The sequence below is a fragment of the Triturus cristatus genome, chromosome 9 (assembly GCF_964204655.1).
Source record: "Triturus cristatus chromosome 9, aTriCri1.1, whole genome shotgun sequence".
Classification (NCBI taxonomy): Eukaryota; Metazoa; Chordata; class Amphibia; order Caudata; family Salamandridae; genus Triturus; species Triturus cristatus.
In genome coordinates, this window is record NC_140592.1 from 776,648,614 (window position 1) to 776,671,810 (window position 23,197).

Below are 23,197 nucleotides of genomic sequence, written 5' to 3' on the forward strand. Positions count from 1 at the left end.
GGAAAGAGTGGCGCACCAAAGTACCGGATGCAAGGAACAAACACCACACACCAAAAGGCTACTGTGGCACAGAAAGGCAGCAGAGAAATCGGTAGAAAATTCCAGAGTGTGGTGGGACCTCACTAAAGCTTTATTAAGAACGGGTATCAACAACCGGCCTAGAGTAAGGCACTGCTAAAGGAAACATTACATTGGTCCATTATTAGTGGGGCAGTTGCGCGCTGTGTTTAGGTCAGGGAGAGATCCAGATTCAACAGAAATAACAATAGATGTAGTATAGTAGGTTAATTCTTTGAGCTTGGCAGGGCTGAAAGCACAAGGAGCAAAACAGGGCGTACAGCAAGTGGTATTAGCAGCATTAGAGGTAAACGAAACATGACTGATCACTTTCATTTGAGGAAAAGGTCTGCAAGGTATTCACAGACCGTTTAAGAATGGGGGAAGAAGAACAACAGACGTGAGGCTGAAAAAGTGGTTTAACCATCTTGAACTCCACTGAGGTGAACCTTTTAATCAAGGTGATTCTGGAGGTAAAAATAGAAAACAACACAGGATATCTGAACCTTCTCTGTGTATTTCTTTAGAGCAGTTGCTTAGTATTGCCAAGTACCCTAAAGCAACTTACACTTTCATTTGGCCGCAGGTAGATTGTTCATATACTAGAGGCAGATGGGCATGGCTGAGTGGAGGCAAACTAGTTGGGCGCAGGGGCTTTATACAGTGCCTTCGTCACCGGGAGATCACAATTTCCATTGCGGTCAATGAGCTCGAATCCTAGCAGAGGGGACATTGAATCTACTGCAGCGATAAATGTGTTACTGCTCATTTTAGAAAAGTGGTGAATAAAATAACTGCATGGACGGATTTAACGTGATCAGAAAAATAAACAGTTATCGTCACTTGCCAGCTAAGGGCAATGGTGAGATCAAAAATAACAGATCTTTTTCTGGCAGTGCATTCTAAGCCTATTATCTGGACATTGTACTGTGAATGATCTACACTATGAATGATTGACACTAGTACCTCCTCAATACTCATGAACAGTTGGACTGGACGTTTTTCCTTATTGTTTGTACAGTATTTGTATATGTTGCAGAGAGTTCTTTTTACAGGGTTAGGATGCCATTTGGGCTGGTTTTTTCACTATAATGAATAAATCCAGCAGCACAAACGCAGAAATCGAAAGGCAAAGCTTCTTGGTAGTTGGAGTACGGTAGTGCCAGAATGTTGTGGTTGTCATGCAGTTTTTGTATTGCACAGCCTCCACCAAGCCCTTAGCCTTTTGGTGCTTTAGGTTCTCATGGGTATACTAATCTCTGTATTTACTTGATGGAGGGTCTCCATGGGAGAAGGCAGAACATTCAACCACCCACCGCCCTAATTGTTGGTGATTTGTTTTGTAGGGTTTGATCTACAGACGTGTTTCATATGGGAGGTGGATCGTGCAACCCTCACCCATGTGAGGGAGTCAGCGAGAGTTAGGAAATTAAATATTGCTTTGTACAGGTGTATCTGATGAATCCTGTTCCCTTTCAAACAACTTAAAAGGTGGGTGCACATCAGATACTTTGTATATTACTGTTCTATTTCTTGTCTGGCATGTATAGTAATTGTATTAGGTTATAATGGACCCAATTGCTCCCTCATAACATGATTCTCTGTGTCCCTTGTTAAGAGTGCAAATAAGGAAAATGTTACTTACCCTGTAAGCATCTGTTTGTGACATGTAGTGCTGTAGATTCACATACTGTGCATACTTTCGCCATCTAGTTTTGAGCTCGGACATGTACAACTTGTTTTTCATTAAAGGTAGAGTCACAGGACCTCTAGTGACTCCACTTATTAGTGGTATTGCGCATGGGCATTGGCTCCATGGTTAGATTGTTTTATCCCACGTGTAATGCAAGATTGGGAATGAAGCATAGAGAATATAAAGAAAATATGGCGATGCAAAGTAGAGAAATAAAGGTAACAAAATAAAGAAGATATCTGCAACAACTTCAGGTGACTGGGGAGAAGGATGGGCGCATGTGAATCTACAGCACTACATGCCACGCACAGATGCTTACAGGGTAAGTAAAATTTTCCGTTTGTGGCACATGTAGTTATAGATACATATACTGTGCACAGACTGTAAAGCAGTCCTCCCAAAAGTGGTGACTTAGCCAGAGGACGTTGCAGAAGATTGAAAGTGTGTTCATAAGACAGCGAGCTAACTCTAGCTTGTTGTCTGGGCAGGACGTCCATGCTGTAGTGCTTGGCAAAGGTATGAGTGGTAGACCTGATGGCTGCTTTGCAGTTGTCAGCTAATGGTATATTATCTAAGAAAGCCACAGAAGTCCCTTTCCTACAAGTGGAATGAGGTCTGTGAGGGACGGACAGGCTTTTTCTTTTGCTTTGGCATAACAGGTCTGTATACATTTGATCAACCATTGTGCAACTCCTGCCTTGGAAAGAGCATGTCCTTTATGAGACTTGCAGTAAAAATCAAATCGCTGTTACGTCTTACAGAAGGGCTTTGTCTTGTCAATAAAGTACCTTAGCACTCTCTTGAAAACAAGAGTCTGCAGAGCGCGTTCTGCTACAGTCTCTGGGTGTGGAAAGACAACGGGCAACCTTAGGCAGGAATTTTGGATTGGTTCTGAGAACCTCCCTATCTTTATGTACTTGGAAAAACAGCTCTTCTGAGGTAAGTGTGCATTTCACTGAATGTTTCTGTCTGAGAGGAGCAATGGCTAAGAGAAAGGCCACCTTCCAGGACAAGAACTAAAGTGGGCAAGAGTGAAGTGGTGTAAAAGGGGGACCCATCAGTTTTGTGAGGGCTACGTTAAGGTTCCAAACGGGAGCAGGGATTCCCGTGACTGGAATTTTGAATAGTGAAACATGTTGCCTATACTGCAAATAAGTAGCCACAGCAGCCAGATGTAAACGAATAGATGTATAGACAAGTCCCGACTTCTGCAGGTGAAGGAGGTAACATTTCACAAGGTTTAGATTACAGGTCAGTACAGTGAATCAGGTGTTCAGCTTTTTACATATTATATGGAAGTACATCAAGCTGAAAGGGGGTCATCTATACGTCTCATTTGTAGATGTTAGATCTGGTCTCACAGAGTTCCCTGTGGGCCGTCCTAGGGAAACAAGGAGTCCCAGAGGATCTTCTATCACAATGAGACGGCTTGTTAGGTAATTATTCAAGTGTCCGTTGAGCACTCAGGGCGAGCTCCCTGATCTAATACCCACTGGCCAGGGAGTGGGACAGGGTTGTGTGCTTGCACCCACACTTTACTCCATCTATGTTAATGGTGTTATTGGTTATTTAAAAAGAGTGTAGACACGATTCACCGAAGCTCAATAGGGTCCCTGTCCCTGCATTACTTTTTTGCAGATGACATGTGTTTGTCACAGACCCCAATGGAGTTGCAGTCCCTGCTCAACAAATTAAAAACCTATTGCGATGGCAAGGACCTTGAGATAAACTCAACTAAAACAAAATATATGGTAATTAATCCATGTGTCCTTTAAGGGGAACATTGGGCTCCACCAACAAAAGCATGAACGGGTTCCCAAAATTGACTTGATTCTAACTTATCTCGGGACCCCCATATAAACAACAAAGCACTGTCCCTAGCACACAGATCCATGGCAATATCGAAAAAGCATAAAACTACTACATCAAGGGCAATTTCTCCAACATAAAAGGTTTTTAGAAGTAAGGCTCAAGCAGTTGCTCTATATGGAGCGGAGTTATGGGGATTAATAAGGTGGACAAGCTGACGTGGGAAAGATTACGTTTTTGAGACAATTAATGTGCATCCCTACCAGTACTTTCCTCATTCCTTTATACCAAGACCCTGATTTCAAGAGCATTGAGCACCTAGCGGCCTTAAGGCCCTCATTATTCTGGATGAGACTATGGACCACACAAGAACTTAGCTGCTATAGGGAAAGGTTAATGGAACTTCTGCAAATAGATGCATTTCGTAGCTTTCCTTGGACCAGACATGTTGAGTTTTGGCTGGTTAGATTTTGTGGGTTTCGTGACCAAATTACTCCATCAGAATTCTAGACCGGCTAGGCTGACAGAGCAATTTTTACTATTTAAGCCCATTCTGTACTTTGAACCCTTGTTGGATGAAGTCTAACCTCAATTGGCCAAATCACTAAATCTGAATTTCAGCTATGACATTCTTCAAACGAAAGAGTATACATCAAGATGGATAACTGATAATAGAGAGTTGGTGGACGTAAACTGCAAATTGTGCAATTTACGCACTCAAGAAAATACAGCGCACATATTATTCTTCTGCCCAACCAATGCAAACCAGAGGAGGAAATGGATCCGCCCTATATGCTATAATGTGGGATTTAGGAAGTACCAAGATGCACTAAGGATCCTTAAAACTGGCACTTATATGTGCATAGTTTTTAGTGTAAGCCATTATTTACTTGCAGTTGGGTTTGTTCAGAAAGAAAGGCATGAACTTCTGAGGCAGACTTCACCTACAATGACCAGCCGTAAAAGCTTTTCTATTACGATTGATATAAAAATGTGATCTTGGAATTGTTATTGATGAATATTGATGTTCTGCAAGTTTGGTTCTATTTTTTTTTCCATAATGAATTTACATTAATTGTTATATGCTAAGGAACTTTGGAAATTATTTTAAAGGATTTGAATTGTTTTTAGTTAATACTTTCATGTATTGTATGTTTATATGAGATATTTACCTGTGCTTTTTAAGTTTGTAACCGAAATAAAGCTATCTTGCTACTAATAAATATTTAAAGTGTTGTACAGACGCAGTGAGTGGATTGAGGTCTTTGGGAAGATAGTAGTGCATGAGCCGTTTCCATTCGTCTGCATTAACATGCCTTGGTTGCAGACCGTTGTGCCTCTTTAAGAATAGGCATACACTCTACTAGCAGATTACGGTAACCAAATTCCAAGACCTCAGGAGCCAGATTGCACAGTTGAGCCGCTGAGGGTTGGAATGTCTTGAGAGTGCAGAGGTTTTGTAGGAGAAGATCCAGCCTGATGGGGAGCTTCTTGTGTGGGACTAGAGTGAGTTCTAGTAGTGTTGTGGACCATGACTGGCGTGCCCAGGATGGTGCTACCAAGATGAGCATGAGGGATATCCATCTCAGCTTCCTGACCGCAAACGGTAGGAGTGGGAGAGGCAGAAAAGTGTAAGTAAATATCCTGGACCAATTCATCCTTAGTGCACTGCTCAGAGACTGGGTGAGGTAGTCTGGCGACACAGTTTGGGCATTTTGCATTTTTGGTGGTGGCAAACAGATTATCTGTGGGAACCCCCAACTGCCAAAGTATGTGTGTAGGACTTGGCGGTGGAGTTTTCACTCGTGGACGTGTTGATGCGTCCTGCTGAGCAGGTACACTAGATCTTTGTCCACCCTGGGAATGTGCTGAATAAGTAGATGGACTTTGTGATGGATCGTCCACTGCAAGATACGTTGGGTTACACTGGACAACTAGACAGAATGTATCCCACCTTGTTTCTGTAAGTAAAACACGGCAGTCTGTTGTCCATGCGTATCAGGAATGTCTTGTTTTGAATGAGAGGGTGGAAAGCCCGGAAGGCGAACTGAATGTCCAGCTACTCCAGGTGATTGATGTGAAGAGTTTTCTGGACAGGGGTCCACTGACTCTGAACAGTGAGATGTTTGAGATGTGCTCCTCAACCTGTAAGCTAGGCGTCCATGTTGATGGTCTCTTGCAAAACTGGCTCCAGAAAGGGCTGCCACTGCAACAGGTTGTTTGTGTTCCACCACTGCAGAGTGATTTGTGAGTCCCCAAACCAACACTAGATCTTCGAGGTGACCCTCCGCTTGAGACCACTGTGCCACTAAGCACTCCTGTAACTGGCGCACATGGAGCCTGGCATGAAGGATTATAGCAATGCAGGATGACATCATGCGTAGTAGGCGCATCACATTTCTGGCTGTTACCTGTCGATTGGCTGAAAAACAGGCAGCATTTTTGGAAGTTAACTTTAAGTTTATATGGATTCCATCTTGCACACAGTGGCCTGTAGACAAGGTGCCGTATTTATAACAGAAAAATATAGCCAGTTGGTTAAATAGGAGGAATTTAAAGTGAAAACACATGCTTCTTAAAATATTAAAAAGTAATTTCATAGAAATATTTTTATCGACTTTAAATTCTCCCATTCGAAAAAAATGACAGCATTTTTCAGTTATAAATATGGAATGGTGTCTACTAGCCACTGGGAGCAAGTGGCCTGCTGGTTTGTAAATGTAACACTTTAAAATGGGATAAATTTAAAATGAAGAGTTAACTTAAAAGTTTACTCTTCATTTTAATTTTCTACCTTTTAAAAGCATCCAGAAATGTTCCAATATTGTGGACGGCCGAGTGTGCATAGCACATGCGTGGCCCCGGTGGTCCGGATGGATTTCTTTGGATCCATCTCTTTGTTTTGGCAGAACACTCGTATATATTGCTTCGAAGTCTCCCTTCTTAAATTATGGACAGTGAATACCCTGTCTTTTTCTGGACCGATGGTCTGCTTTAATCATACTCTGCCATTTTGTTGCTCTCCGAGGTCTCAATGTAGACTGACGGGAAAGAATGGAAGTTATTTTAATTGCTCAATTTTAAACTTCCAAGTCTGGAGTCCCTCAACTACAACACCTTTCTTGGAGAGTTCCTTGGTATTTCCCAGTGGTTCCTTCCCTTTTGAGCCTTTCTTTTGACCTTTTCAGAGTCTCAAATATTGTTCCCTCAGACTAGAGATTGAATTGATCTGACATGACATGGATGCTCCAGGGAGGTTGCCTCATGCATTTAACGTCCTCGCTGGCTAATTGTACTTGCAATGTACATGGCAGCAGGAGCATTGTTCATGTTTAATAACTTGTTTCCACTACTTTTATTTCCCACCCCTCTCCATATCATTCAAATCACCTTTAAAACTAAACCTCATATTTACCATAATGCTTTAACCTTACTTTAATGTGAATACATTACATTTCCTTGACACTAACCCTCTTCCAAGCCTAAAATGAATTACATTACATTTCTGAATTTTAATACAAAGTTCCCCTATTGTGACACTAAGTCAATAAGTAAGTTACATGAATGTACATTATATTTAGTTATAAAAAGTAATGTTAACTCTAACCCAATACCTATATATTACCTTTGTAACTGAAAAAACAAAACACACTTTTGTAAACCCAGGGCTATCCTTACCCTTATTATTTAAAATAAAATAAAATAAAATTAAAATTATGTTCAAATTATAATAAACCTTTTACTAACCCTAAGGCCAAACCTAGACTCAATTATTAAATACTTTTACTTTGATTTCATTTGTATTCTATTAATACTAGCCCTATTAATACCAGCCCTAATTCTATCTGCAAAGGGTACGGATTTATTTTATATTGAAAATAATTCAACTGTTAAGTTACAGTATTCAACACTAACACTTAAATAATGTTATGATTTTTTTTCTCCAGTTAATTGCCGTAAACGTAACTCTAACCCTAACTGCACCTTAGAAAAAGCAAATCAATTTGAATTATTTTCAAATAATTTAGGGCTTTTTAAACATACTTTAATTGACGCTTTCCTAATACGTTAGACAAATTGATGGGGTAGTTCTGTAAATAAAGACAAATAAAAGAAACTGTGAATGTAATTGCAGGGAAATGCATGTCTGATGAAGGAAAAAGTGTGGAGTATGCATTGGATCTCATTTTGCCAAGTTCTGTCATGCTAAGGGTTTAAATTTTAGGCCAATATTATTTCAATCCTAGAGTTTCTTAGGCACTGCAGTAAAATACTCAGAAGGGTGGAGTAGTGCAAAAGTCAGAATCACCATGAGCATAGGTAACAAGGTGGGCAGGTCAGTGCAGAGAAGGAGCTGCAACAGATGCACTACAGTGAAGAAGTGACAAGGAGAGGAGGGCAGTGATTTAATTGGGATCACCTTGAGACACGGTGACAAGGAGGGTAGGAGAGAGTAGGGGCCAGGACCATGTAAGAAAAAAGGAATGGCAAACAGCCATTTTGAGGTCAGGCCACCTTGAAGTGAAAACAAAAAGTAATTAGGTAGCCATGTTAAGGTAAGGCTCACACTCTAGTTTAGACAAATCATTAAAAAAATACCTTTGTCTCACCTGCTGTAGCAGAACAAAATTGCTTTTGTTCAGAATCCATGGGTGACAAAGTTGACAATCAACTATAGTTTTGCAACAGAGCGGTAAGGATGCAGCTGGTGCTTTATTTTAATACCCTGATAGTGTGGCTTAATTTAATGCTGCTACTTTGATTGCATTTATTTTTTAACTTTTTAAACCCTAATTTTTTACATCTATCTGTACTAATTGCACATCATCAGCTTTACATGCACTTCTTAGACTGTGCTCCTCTTACCGTTGAGGTTTCTGCCCTGTTCCGTCGCGGCTGTAGTGCCGTTGGTGCGGAGGGCGTTAGAGACCTGTGACGCTATTTTCAGCCACTTCCAGCCCGCCGTTTCATTTGCGGGTGGTGTGTGGTCTAGTCTCTCACCGCAACCACCTACTTATTCGGATGCCTGAGTGGATGCGCCACTGGCGCGTCAAAGGCAAGCCTGTCTGCGCCCTCCACGCCTGTCCCGCGCCCAGCACCACAATGCCTGCCCAATTTCCCCAGGAGAGGAGTCTGCTTTTAAATACTGCAGGGAGGATTTATTAGCATTAAATACAGCAGGCAAGAAATCCCAACTGTCTATTAGACCCACAAGATGAGCCTATGCAATGTGACTTTTGCAATTTGCATGTGAGTTTTGATAAGGATAAGATTAGAGCTAGCTCCACTGCAAACACGCTTAGGCTCTTACAACTAGGATCGCCTAAGGTGTTCTATGGTATGCTTATTAACGCACGATCCTTAATAAAAACATAAATTAGAATTTGCAGAGATGGTGTGTGCACATAAGCTTGATTTGGCATTCATCACCGAAAAACATGGGCGGAGGAAACGTCTGATCCGGATCTAGTTTTCGCTATCCCAGCAGGCTATGCGATTCTCAGAGCTGATTGGGTAGATAAGCATGGTGGGGCACTAGCAATCATTTTCAGAGACAACCTGTCAGTTTCTGGTTCCTTAGCTGGAAGTAGCCATGACTGTTAAGTTCTATCATTACGGATCATATTGAGCAAAAACTATACTTTTAAAGGCCTTTTGGTAAATAGGCCCCCAGGCCCAAGAAATACTTTTGTGAATTCCATAAGCCCTTTTATTGAATCCAGTATCGACTCCGCTGATTTTTCAGTATTGAGGGATTTTAATTTTAATTTGGAAAAACTGGAGGACCGTGATACAGCTTTGTTAGTTGATACAATGGCTAGTTTTGCCTTGAGACAGGTAGTCGATCATTCCAACCACGCAGCATGTCATATCTTAGATGGTATATTTACATCCAACCCGACTGTGAAGGTTTCAGAAGTATTGCCTATTCTTTGGTCAGACTATAAAGCAATAATGTTTGCAGTCAGTACTTCCCAGCACTCTCCGAGACTTCACAACCCCATGCAATAACTAAAGGTTGTGGCTGGAGGAATATTAACCCCTTGCACTACAAATATCCTAATCCAGCTCAAAGCCCGACTTGACTATAGACGCGAATACTGCAGCCCGCAGGTTTTCATCCTGGATTAAAGAAGCGGTCGATCGTTTAGCTCCTGAAAAGACCTTCTCTACTAGGCGGAAAAACCCTTCGGAGCCTTGGTTTACTGACAGATTGAGAGCTCAGAAACAAATCTGTAGAAGGAAAGAGAAGCAGTGGAGAGCAAATTATGATTCATCAGAAAAGGCAAAATATCCACAGTCCCTTTCGGACTATGAAAAATTAATAATGGAGGAGAAAAGCAAGTACTTCTCGTCAAGAATTGTGCAGGCGAAGAATTTCAATAAAGAGCTCTTCCAGACTGTAAACAATTTAGCCAAAATACCCGAGCCCTCTAGCATTGACAGTACTGAGGAACTCTGTAACTCCCTTGCTTGTTTTTTAAGAACAAAGTGGAGGTAGTCTATAAATCTTTTATGGACAGCGACTTAACGCAAATGGAAACCAGTCAGATGTCACAATACCTTCCCTATCCAATTCTTTTGTTTCCTTTTCCCCGCCAAACGCAGAACAGAGTATTCAGTTGGTAAGGACAGCTAAATCTAGGGTTCCTTCAGATCCATGCCCCCATACTTCACCTTGCTTCTGAAATTATTAGTGAACAACTGGTGGCTGTATTCAAGGAGATCATTAGTTCCGTTACTTTTCCTGAAGTTTGGAAAATAGCCTCAATTCTCAGTTGTCTCTTACGCTGATGATACTCAGCTTGTACTCTCAGTTTCTAGTAATCTCGAAGAAACTGTAGACCGATTTAACAATTGTATGACCCAGGTAAATCAGTGGATGAGTTCCAACTATTAAAACTAGACAGTGAAAAAAGAGAGGTTCTCCTTTAGGGTACAGATACCTCTTTCTGGTCACCTAAATGGTGGCAATCAACTTTGGGTGATCTTCCAGCTCCAGTGAAGAAGGTGAAAAATTTAGGTTTCATCTTTGATGATAAACTGACTTTTAAAGAGCAGATCAGTACTCTCACCGCCACAATTTTATCCATCCTAAAGATAATTATAAAAATGTGCCCTTTCATTCCTTTAGACATGCAAAAGACACTTGTGACAGCATTACCCCTTTCCAGATTGGATTATGGAAATGCTCTTCATGTGAATATCCAAACACAGTACCTACAAAAGTTACAGCGACTCCAAAATGCAGCAGCACGCTTGTTGGATATCCCAAAATACCAGCCATTCGCCCATGGTCTAAGAACACTGCACTGGCTCACAGTCGGAAAGAGGATCAAATTCAAATCCCAGTGCTTAGCATATAAGGCACTGCATGGTGCGGGTCCACATTATTTGAAGAACTATCTGATTTGGTACTCATCTTAAGGTCTTCTCACAGTAAACTTCTGCAGACTCCCAGATTTAACAGAGCACATTGGGGAGGAAGGAGTTTCATTTTAGGAACTGTTAAAACATGGAACTCGCTCCCAGCCGATATAAAGAACAGTCCAACTTTATTATCTTTCAGAAAATCGCTAAAAACATGGCTCTTCACTAATTAAAGTACTCCCTATATTTCTCATCGGCAACCTTCTGGTTCTCGCTGACAACGACGCCTATACGCACTAGGGCATACGAACGCTATATAAATTACAAATCAAATCAAACACAAATTAGTCCCTTGTGCTTTGCAAATAAAAGCACTGTATAAATGGTGGCCTTTTACACTAAGCATCCAATTGCATGAGGTGAGGGAGTAATGCTTCTGCTGTGAAAATCATTTCTTGTTGATTAAGATTTAGGAACAAAACGTCTGTGTGAGAGACAGCAAAAGCTTTAAATGGTCAGATCGTTAAAACAATGCAAGGCCCGAAAAATCTCTTAAGCCACAGAATAAAAACCCTTCGAGCTGCTTCTTACTTTTTGACCATCTGCCACTTACAGATGAATGGAATCTGTTTATTGGCCATTCTCTACCTAAAATGTGTAGGATCCAGGAACCCTAAACAAGTGTAAGTTGGTCAGACTATTGGATGAACCGATTCCAACTGAAGTAAAAGGGTGCAGTTGTAGCTTCTGTATTCAAAAACAACATTTTGATTTTACACAATTATGGTACTACTCATGCAGTACGTGTTCAACAAGACTGGACTTCTGGCCATTGAAATTGCAGTTCAAGAAAAATGTTATTTTACCTGGCTTGCCACATTTCTTCATTGGCAACAGATTCCCAAGAAACAGGATCAAACCTAAAAAAAAGAAAACATTCTAATAACTATATCTTCACAAATTGTGAAAATAAAACAAGTAAAACACAAATTACTAATTAAAGAAATATCCTAAACAGCATAGACCTAGATCCAAAAGATTTTCTTTTCTCAGCTGGCGCAGTGTGCCACATGTCCAAAATTCACAAAAATGCACCCTACATTTAATTGCACGCGTAAAGAACATGTTGTAAAGAAGATTTGCAAACGACTTTAATAACCAGAGATGTAGCTGATATCAATTAATCATACATGAAGACAACATTAAAGAAAAAAAGTGGTAAAGACCATCATCCACATAAAAATGATTAGGCATTAATTAAAATTACCATATTATTTGGATAATAAAACTCCTCTTTGTAGTGATAGTCCATTATGATCACTGGAATGAGGACAAGTTGCTTACTATTGGCAATGGTGTATCTAAGAGATACACATGTTCTCATAGATTCCTTATATGATCCAATACCTTTCAACAGAGGTAAGGGGCACTGTTCAGCTGCAATACAATGCATCACAAGAACAAGTGGTTAGACCCTCTACTTTATATCACACTGCCACAAAGTCAAATAATGGAAACAAGGGAACAAACCAATTAATCTTCGCTCAGGAGAGGGGAGGTAGGAGGAAAATAAGGAATTTGAAGCTAGAGGAGTATCCATCAGAAAGAAAGTTACAGAATGCAAGTAACTTGTTGTTCTAATGAAGATTCATTGCCTCAGATTATGTATGTAAACCACTTTTAAAATAGTAATCGAAAAGAAGACAGAGTAAAAATACAGAAATATTCAGGGAAGGGCTGAAGTGCAGCCATTTCAAATTTCAAGTTAGCATCCAAACAGTAGCATTTTGAAAAGACATGCAAGAATCTCCAAGTAGCAGCTCAACAACTTGTGTGTACATTCCTAAACAACACCAAAGTAGCTGCGTTGCATCGATCAGTGTGGGCCCAAGCATCTTCTGGATGGTAGAGTTCAGGAATCTCATTACAACTTTTTACCACTAAAGAAACCTAGTTCCAGATTTTGCACCATCAGAAACCAACATAAAGATTATTATCAGTTGAAACAATAACAAATCGTTCCTTGTCCTCCATCGACAAGTGATAAGAAATGTAACAGGAGGGTAAAGAAATCCATACTAAAGTAAACTGTCACAACTTTAGGAAGCAAAGAGGATATTACCCTTAGGGTAAATGTAGCTTTAGGAAAAACAGTTATGGGAGGAGACTATAATGCGTGACATAAACTTGAACTGATCACAGTGAAAGCGTTCAAAGGAATGCCCCATCAGAAAATCAAGAACAGGATTTATATCCAAACTCTGCAATACAAAGGAAACAAGAAGGACATTATTCTGTAAAACCACAGGAAGTTTTAAGCCAACAGCCTTGGTCAAGAGAAAAAAACCAGTAAATAGTCCTGCTAAATAACCTTTAACAGAACGTAACTGGAGATCTTTTCTCAACTTCACCTAGTATAAATGTAATCATTTGCTAAAAATAAATCATCTTTCAAAGGTTCCAATTAATTTTGAGAATGCTATTTGGCAAAAACAAACCAACTACAAGCATAAACAAGCTTTTGTAGAAGCTCTTCTAGGTGATTTCCAACCATTCAACACTCATGTTGATGGAGAATTGCAAAATGGCCAATGACTCAAATTCCTTGCACAAACATTTACACATTTAGATGAAAAACATGACCTCCCTCGTTCAAAAGGAGTTTCTTGAAAATACCACATAGGTACACAAATGAGCTTCAGACAATCTGAATATCAAGAAAGAAAGCTGCATTCTAGGAAGACCTGTGCAATCTGTGTGGTGGCATTTCCTGCATCAAAGGATTAAAAGAGTTCATAAAGTAGATTGCATGCCTGTGGTACTGACAGTGCATCTGAGAGAATCTACGTTCCTCTAGTATGCTATTGAAAAAAAACATGACATCCCAATTCAGGCATGTGATATATTTATTAAAATTCTGCCTTCATATTTAGGCAGCCCATTTGATTAACTGCTGACAGACCAATTCCTACATCAGTAGCCCACATACACAGCTGCTTTCCCTGGATCTTTAGAGGGAAAGCCCTGAGAATTATTCTCCTCTCTTACATTTATGATCTTTATATGGAGTTGGATTCTTGAACCAAGCCATGCTTCCATATGGATATTTAGAAGGTGAGCATTCTTAACCTAGAAGAGTAGAGTATGACACCTGTTATAAGATGCAATGGGGAGGCTGAAGAACTCCACACAAAAAATATTGTGTGGAAAATTCCATCAGTTTAGACCAAGCTCTACAGATGGAGGAATGATGAATAGGTAATGTAATGTAATGTAATGTAAAGGAGTTTTGTAAAGCGCAGACAGTTACCCTGAGGCATCCAGGCGCTGGTCATGTAACTAGCTGTAGTATTGATTCCAGTGACTGCCATAAGATCAGTGCAAAAAAGGCAATTTTAGACATGCTTGAAGCAGTAGAAAAATTCAGACATAAAAGCCATAACACTGACCTTGCTGGCTCAGCTGACCATAGATGTAGGTTCTCTACTCTTTCTACAGGTGGGAACGCAACAACTTTTTTTGCGTCCAGGACAGCATCAATTAACTTGATCTTCTGAACCCGAGATAGGCTGGACTTGGTCTCAATGATTTAATCACTAAACCTAGACTGTTCAGGAGAATCATCCCTTGTCATAGTGGGAATTCCAATATGGCCATAACTTTAGTGCATTGCATCTGCTTTAATATGACTTATGATGCATCTCATGCTGTTTATCTTTAAAATGATCTTCAGGTTTTTGGCGTCCTTCTGGCCCCAGATATTCCACTTCGAGATACATATATATAACACAGCATTTCCACTTCAGAAGACATTATTTTGGATAAATAAATGCAAGTACAGACATGTATTTTGCAACTCAGTTTTACTCACAGTTGTCTCACGTATGCTGTCTTAGACTATATGGCATTACATGGAGAAATGTCCCTGTTATTTCAACCTAGAAAATGTCAAAGTTGCTGCCACTTCTAGTGCAGCCAGAGCCGGTTTACTTATTTTGGCTACACACACATTTACATAGAAATGACAAGGTTAAAAAAATCTGTATATAGAATTAGGTATTATAAATTGGGTACCCTGGGGCTCCTCAAGGTGCATGGAAAGCTCAGTCAAAGTTAGGAGTGCAGTGCAGCATTGCATGCAAGCTCAGTGCTGGTGATCTGCTACTCTTTGAATATTCCAATTTCAAATTCAAAGATATTCTTCCACTTCAATAATGATGATGCTGAAGAGGCTCCACTTCAATAATGAGGACACCAGAGCTTTTCCCAATTTACAATACCTGACACAAATCAAGTATAACAAAAACACTGTTCTGTAGTTTAGATACCTTTCCTCTACCCAGGTTGTTTTCTACTTAGGATGGCTTCTTCCACAACCCACTTCCAGACTGTTAAGTAGTAATGTTCCAAAAATGTTTCATGCTGCATCTGGAACTGAGATGGGCCTATAGTTAGCAGGCTCCCTCCTGCGGTGTTTCGTACAAAGCAGTACTATGACTCCAGACGTCGGCGCAGGAGGGGATGAGAGAAGTTAGCAGTACTTTTTCATCCCTTGGAGTAGCATAAGAACCAAGATATCTATGTTTAACTTGAAAATATCCGCAAGGACCAAATTTGGAGCTGGTACTTGTGATTATTGACCTCAGATTGCTAGTTCTATTTCTGGGAGAGTAAGCAGGATATGCCAATTTCAGTACAATCCTTGGGATTCTCTGTTGGAATGTTCTCTACCCTCATGGCTCTCACAATATTTTCTCTGGCATTTGAATGTGACCAGCTTTCAGAAATCACTACAGTTTTTTAGCAGCTCCCAGGCTGTTTACTGGACTTTATGTTTATTTTTTTACACTTAACCTACTCCTTGTGCAAAGCTACTTTGGTTTTGGCCACCTGCCCCATTAACTCCTTGATGGTTTTGCTGTCCATCAGAGCCTTCAATTCATTCTAGATATACAATCAATATCAATCCAATACATTTTATTATGATCACTATGTTTAGGGGATAAGATGGTGATTATACATGTCTGGAAATTAATCATCAGCGCCAATTATCGGATTATAATCCTTGTGGGGGGGGGGGGGGGCAATTTAACTTCAAAAGCAAGGGACTCACTAAAAACTACTAAAGCGTCTACCACATTCAGTACTAGGGACTGTGGGTCAAGCTGCTCATATTTTAATGTTCTGATATTCTAGCATGGGACATACCTCAACGTTAATTGCAATATCATCTGTAGTGATCTCTATTTACCTTATTCTGAATGTACTATAGGCAACAGTTTAAGAAGAGGAGCCCCCACTGAGTACGCTAAGTGAAAGTGGGGTTACCATGACGTTTCCAACATCACTGCACCATGCACTTTGGAAATCTATCTTCAGGATACCCTAGGCCTCATCTTCATCTCTCTGACCATCAGCATACAAAGCCTGTTTAAAACTGTAGCACTGTAATATAAGCATACTCACCAGCTATAATCAACAGTCCCTCACTAACCATCACAGTTAACTAATTTACAAATGATTGATTAAGATCTTTCATATCTTACGACATGTCATCTGGTTACGTTCTTGAAAAATGCAAATTAACAACATACAAACTCTATTTACCCCAACTTACTACAATGGAATACTGACACGTTAATAGCCCTAGAGATGTCTCCACACCTACTGTTTAAGGGCCAAGAAGAAAAAAAAAAGACCCATTGAGTGTTCTCTGTTGAGTGTTCTCTGAGCGCACAAGATTCCTGGAAACAACATGTAGCATAGCATTTGTTACAGCTAGGTTTGGCAGTGTATCACTTAAATCAATGAACTCTCAGAAGCAGAAAGTAAGAAAGGATCTCTAGGACCAAGTCTGTCCTATCTACATGCATGCCTTGCCAAATCCGGAACAAATTTACATTTTCCAAATCATCCTCATGTGGAGGGAGCAAATTCTTTGCAACACTGAAAACATCCAATCAGATCCCAAAACCATTAATGGACACTTTAGAAGTTATTTTTCTTTATGAGGATTTTTTTCTTTGAAGGTGGTATTCAGAAAACCCTTTTCTTTTGCAGTCTGCAAAATCATATCCGGCTTTGCAATCTTTACCAATTCCAAAACCTTAGGCATTCTTACCGAAGAGACAGTTGGCTTCATCCCTGACTCCAAGGCTGGTATTACTTTCCTCATTTTATTCTCAACTAACACCAGTTGAGCTGGCAGTAGCATCAGAGAAGATCCAAGTGGAAACCACAAGTGCCACGGAGAGGTCAGGCGCCACCTCACCCATAGCATCTCCAGACTAACACTAACTTGTTCTCCTGCCATGCACACGGTTTTCATCAATTATGATATTCAAAATGTCATCAGTGATGTTATCAATGATGTCATAAAACATGTCATGACTGATGTAATCTGTGACGTCATAAGCAGCGCATGGCGAGGGTATGACATAGTTCCTTCAGTTAACTATAACTGCTGAATGTCAGTGGTTGTGTTAAAAATGTTCCTTTTTACTGACATTTTCACCTAACTATAACATTACTTTAGCCTCTGCTTTTTTCAGCGAATTTCTGATTTTTCTTTAATGTAAAGATATTATCACCATCCCTAAGTAGAGCAGCAATTTAACAGTTGTTTCATTAAAGTAGAGTAAGATATTATTATCATACCTAACTACAAAGTCACTTTCAGCTTTGTTTATCTGCAGTAAACTTCTGAGATATTTTCGACATAAAGAACAATATAAAGAGTATTGTTAGACCTGGCATCCTTGGTGTGGTTTTCCCTGATTTGTGGCCTCTACCTCCTGTGTTTTTGATGCTGTTTTGGATTTCGTTTTTGCTGACTTCGAGGCTTGGGGCACTTTGCCACTGCTGATCAGTGTCATAGTGCAAGTGCTCACTGGGAAAATTGATATTGTGATTGGTTCTCCCTGATTGGCATATTTGTTTTACCAGTAGGTCCCTAGTAAAGTGTGCTAAGTGTGGCAGGGTGGGTAAATCAAATGCTACTAGTAGACTTGCATCACTGATTGTGCCACCCACATGAGTAGCCCTGAAAAGATGTCTCAGGCCTGCCACCACAGTGCCTGTGCGCCATTTGTTAACTGCCATGTCTACTTGGTAAGTACACCCACTTGCCAAGCCTTGCCCTTCCCTTTTCTTACACCTAGGACACTATGGTAGGCCCAAGGTACCCTCCTGGGCACGGTGCAGTGTATGTGAAAGGTAGGACATGTACTGGTGTATGTAACATATCCTGATAGTGAAATACTACCAATTTCATTTTTTACTATTGAAAGGCTATCTTGCCCATAGGACAGAATGGGGAATGCTTTGTAACATTTTACAAGTATACATTCCCATGGGGATAAGATGAAAAAATTGAGTTTAGTACCGCTGAACTCAGAATTTAATAACACATCTTTTAGTAAAGATTGTTATTAAATTGAGTGTTTGAAAATACCACTTTTAGAAAGTGGCTATTTTCTTGTTCAACTTTCCTGTGTGCCTCTGCCTGTTTGTGGATTGACTGTCTGACTTTGGAGTGACAGGGGCTGGGGAGGTGCCGTGGCTCAAGGAGTCTGGATGAGTCAGCGCTAGGCTGAATAGGCCTGATCTGCATTTGGAGTGGTGGGAGGAGTAGCACCTGTACCTGAAAAGGGCTGTGACTGCCTTCCACAATGCTGGCTCCGCCCCCTGCGGTGTGTCTGGGACCGAGGCCCACACTAACAAAGGATGTTGTTGTGCACTGGCAGAGTGCTCCCAGAACTGGTTTGAACCGGGCTCAGAGACCCTTGCACAAAGAGAAAAAAGACATTTTGGAGTATAAGTATTAGACCCATAACCCCTAAACTTTAGATAATTCCTGGAAATCAAGAGGAACCTTTGCCGAGGAAAGAGCTGAGAAGAAGTACTGCCCTTCCTGTGTGTCTGGGGTTGGCCTGCAGTTGCTGTTTCTGCCAAGGTAAGGAGAAGGACTTTGCTGTGTGCTGTGTCCCCTGCTTGAAGAAGATCTTCAAGGGCCTGAAGTGTGCTGGCCTTCTATTCAGAAGTCTCAGGGACACAAAGACTTCACCCCCCAGCTCCCCTGAACTCTGCTGTTATGAGTTCTGACCTGCCTTGAGGTGCCTGTGCCAGTTTTGGACCTCTGGAGGTTGTTGCTGCTGTTTGGGAGCTGGAAGAGAGGAGAAACACAAAGAACTACAGAAACCGACGTTTCGCTATTCTTGCGGCTGTTTTTCTGACGCATCTTCACAGAGCGAGAAGACTTTCCACGCAAGGCCGCGCCGAAAACCGTCGCAGCGCCTGTCATCACTGCAAGAATCGACGCACCAAGGGATCGCGGCTGAAGAGGACCACCGTGCACAGCATCGATCGCCGACGCATCCCGAAGATCCACGCATCGTACCTGTGCGACACGCTTCCCCGATGCATCACCTGCGGACTAGGAACCGGCACGAAAACCCAACGCATCACTCCTCATACAGACCAGAATCGATGCAACCCTTCCTCTGCGTGCAGCGGGACTGTCACATCGCCTCCTCGGGGTCTCAGGAGTGTCGCATCTCTTTGTTTTCCGATGCTGCAGCTGTTTGGCTTGGTGAACTATGACGCAACTCCAGGTACTTTGGTGAAAAGTCACGCATCCATAGATTTCTATTGTACAAGTTCTTGAAACCTTTTGAAAGTCATATTTTTAACTGTGTATGGATTTTTGTCATTTTGGTCTTGTCAAGTTTAGATAAAGATACTTTATTTTTTTAAACCGGTGTGGTGTCCATTTGTGGTTTTATGACTGTGTTACTGTGAGTGTTGGTGCAAATAATTTACATTTTGCCTTTGGGATAAGCCTGTCTGCTCGAGCCAAGCTACAGAGGGGGCGAGCAGGAATTATCTAAAGTGTGTGTCCCCCTTACCCGGACTACCTCTGACAACTAGAGACCCCATTTCTAACAGGGATCATTTTAAGTAAGGCAGACCTACTATATTTGTCAACGGCACAGAACATCAAGCACATCAACATATATAAAGCAGCCCTTTTAGGTTTGTCAATAAATCACCACAATACTTTATCAATAACTGCAATCCTATGCATTACTATGTACATAAAACATTTGTAGTTCCCTGAGCAAACTAAATATATCGTCAGCTTCAATTTCAATTCATAGAAATTATATACGGATCACAGATAAGTATATTAATAAAGGCCTTGTCCAATCAGTATCTTCTTTCTATAGTCTCTGTGATCACAGTCAAGACACTTCTCCTTAGGAGACTTGTTCAAACCGTAGGCGCCTTCAGTATTCAAAAGAGTAATCCAAGTCCATATGTGACTTTTGCAGAAGAGAATATTTATTTCAGTTTCGACAGGTTCAACAGGTCATAAAAGAACAGCCAACACGTGTTTCGTCTAAGGATAATATTCCATAAGACTTCCTCAGGGCCTAGTTCCAGAATTTCAATAAAGTTACCCGGACCTTACGATTAGGGTGGCCGCAGTAATACCAGCCAACCCTACTAGATAAAATTTACCAGAAAGTGTTCGTAGCCTCTATATTCGAGGCACCGAGAATGGTCGTATTCCACCATGCTCCATCGGCGTTTTGCGCAGGATATACCTCACTGCCCGTCTTTTTCTTGTTACTATGTACATACATGGCAATGATTTTACTCAAAATAACTATTAACACGTCTTGAGTCTTTCTTTAACACTCTTCAGGCCACAAAATGCAGCCATAGAACCAACCACAAGGAGTTCCTGCAGTCCAGCTGAAGAGCATACAGCTTCAACTCTGAGTGCATTAAAAATGTTGATAAGCTCTCCCGCAGTCATGTGTTATATGACCAAGGAGACTTACTGTGATTGTTTGAAAACATTCTTGGGGTGCTGCCAATTGTTTGTGGAGTCCTTGTCCTTCCTTGGGGCACCACAAAGAAGTAAAAATGGACTAAATAAGCCCTCACAAAGGATTATGGGGTGCTCCACTATGAAGCAGTGAATATGTAATCAACATATAAGTAGCTCTACTGTATTTATATGTGGCAAGGCTGTGCATATTTGTGTATCTTTTTCATGATAATATTGTGGGAGCACCCACACCTCAGAATATTATTTGGGGCTGCGGGGTGGCCCAAGGCTTCAGCGGTCCCGGTAGCTCCCAGGACTAATCCTGGATTGTCAGTGTGGGAGCCGGCTATATTTGTATTTTTTTATTTTTTGGTGGATGCCCCCGTCCCACCCAGGGCACCCACAAGCATATTCACTGTTCCATGCCTGTCCTTTTACGGGTAGGGACATGAATGACTACTCAGGGACATGGATGACTACTCCCGCCCTAGGTGATAGCAATCATCACTGCTTCATCCCAGAAAATGAAATCCCGGAGGTCATTACCTGGATCAAGGAGGAGGACCACACAAGGTCCCATCCCCCCAAAAAACAAGTTAAAAAAAATATGTTTAGGCCCCCAGGCTCAGAGAGAGGTGCTCACAAATGCCTACTCCCTATATAAAAAAAAGAACTGCAGCAACCCCCACCGGGCATTGACCCACCAAGGAGGGATTAAAATAAATAGGGTGACCCCCACTCTTCCTAATTTTATTGCGGTGCCATGTGACAGAAAAAAATTCAATTGGCACTGGGGGTACCCCACAATGAGGCCTAGGTCAGGGGTTAGGTTATCCATATTTTACCACCTATATACTTTTAATTTTTTTCCCCGGGCAGTGGGAATGAGTCCTCTGGTACTAAAATGGCTGCCGCAACATAAGAGTTCCTGATGATTCTTGCATGTTTATCTGGCAAATTGTTGTGGCAGAAGAGTGTCCAGAGGGTCTCTCTGTCCTCGCTGTTGAGTGCCTTCTCAAAGTCGATGAAGTATGATGATGTACAGTGTTGCAATCTGGCCTGTGCAGGATCTATTTTGGCAGCAAGACAGCTGGCTGGCCTTGCAACTGAACGCAGACTTGTTCTTTCATGCTATTCAGAATGCCTCTGTTGAACACTTTGCCTGAGGATGATATAAGACTGAATCATGAAGATATCCACAGAAAGAAGATCCAGTGGGCACCGTGGATGCTGCTTGATGACCTGGACTTTGCAGTTGTCCTGGCCCTACTCTCCCATGCTCATCTGCAGATGCAAGAGAAGGCCAACAATGTGGCAGCCACGTCAGCACAACTTGGTCTCAACATCCACAGGGGATAAACCAATATTCTGAAAGCTTACACAGCCAGAACAACTGCAGTCACTATTGCAGGTTATACACTGTAAGAGGTTGAGGCCTTTACCTACCTGGGCAGTGTCACAGAGAAGCAGGGCGGCACAGACGCCAATGTCAAGGCAAGAATCGACAAAGTAAGGGCAACCCTCCTTTAGCTAAAGAAGATCTGGACCTCCAAAGACCTAACGCAGAAAACCTAGCTCAGGCCTTTTAAAATCAACGTAAAATCAGTCCTTCTGTATGGAGTAGAAACTTAAAGGACACCAACAACCACCACCAACAAAGTCCAGACCTCCATCAACACCTAGCTGAGGAAAATCCTCCAAATCCGGTGGTCAAACACAATCTACAACAACCACCTATGGCAGCAGACTTTCCAACTCCTTGCTCATGAAGAAATCATGAAAAGACACTGGTGCTGGATAGGTCATTCCCTCCGCATGCCCGCAACAAACACCACCAAGCAAGCCCTCATCTGAAACCCCTCAAGAGAAACAGAAAAGAGGGAGGCCAAGAAACACCTGGAACGGAGGTCTCGGGGCTGACTGCAAGGAGATGGGTTACACCTGGTGTGAGATTGAAAGAAAAGTCTAGGACAGAGACAGCTGGAGAGTCCTGCTTGATGGCCTATATCCCAGCAGGGGTATTAGGCATAAGTAAATAAAGTAAGTATGTTCCGCAGTCCTACCAAGGCCTGAAATATCTATTCATTTTTACCCTTAATTTCTTAAAAACTACTGAACAGATTTACACATTCACAATAAGCATGCTTTGTGTAAAGTTCTAGATTTCTAACAACTTTGATGTAATTCTGATCAGCCATTTTGGATGGAAAACTGAACGGCAACACACGTTTTGGGAACTCACTTTTTTCTCAGCCCCACTCCATGGATCACACAGAAACTTTCCAATAAGGAGGTCAGCCTGATGAACTACTTTTTGGGAAGGTTTTATGAAGATTTGTCAAATGTCACCAAAGTTATTAGTAAACCTAAAAATGTATTTCTTATGGAAACATGATCCCAACTTTAAAAAATTCACTACATACATGGTA

At 41.3% G+C, this 23,197-nt stretch overlaps 1 protein-coding gene across 2 annotated transcripts in view; it reads right to left on the reverse strand.

Moving 5' to 3' along the window:
• TMEM260 (transmembrane protein 260) overlaps positions 1 to 23,197 on the reverse strand; it is a 459,752-nt gene that overhangs the window by 43,439 nt on the left and 393,116 nt on the right. For both annotated transcript variants that reach the window (XM_085626148.1, XM_085626147.1), the window contains one exon: positions 11,797 to 11,850. In XM_085626148.1, coding sequence (XP_085482274.1) covers positions 11,797 to 11,850 — 54 coding nt within the window. The remainder of the gene's footprint in view (positions 1 to 11,796; positions 11,851 to 23,197) is intronic.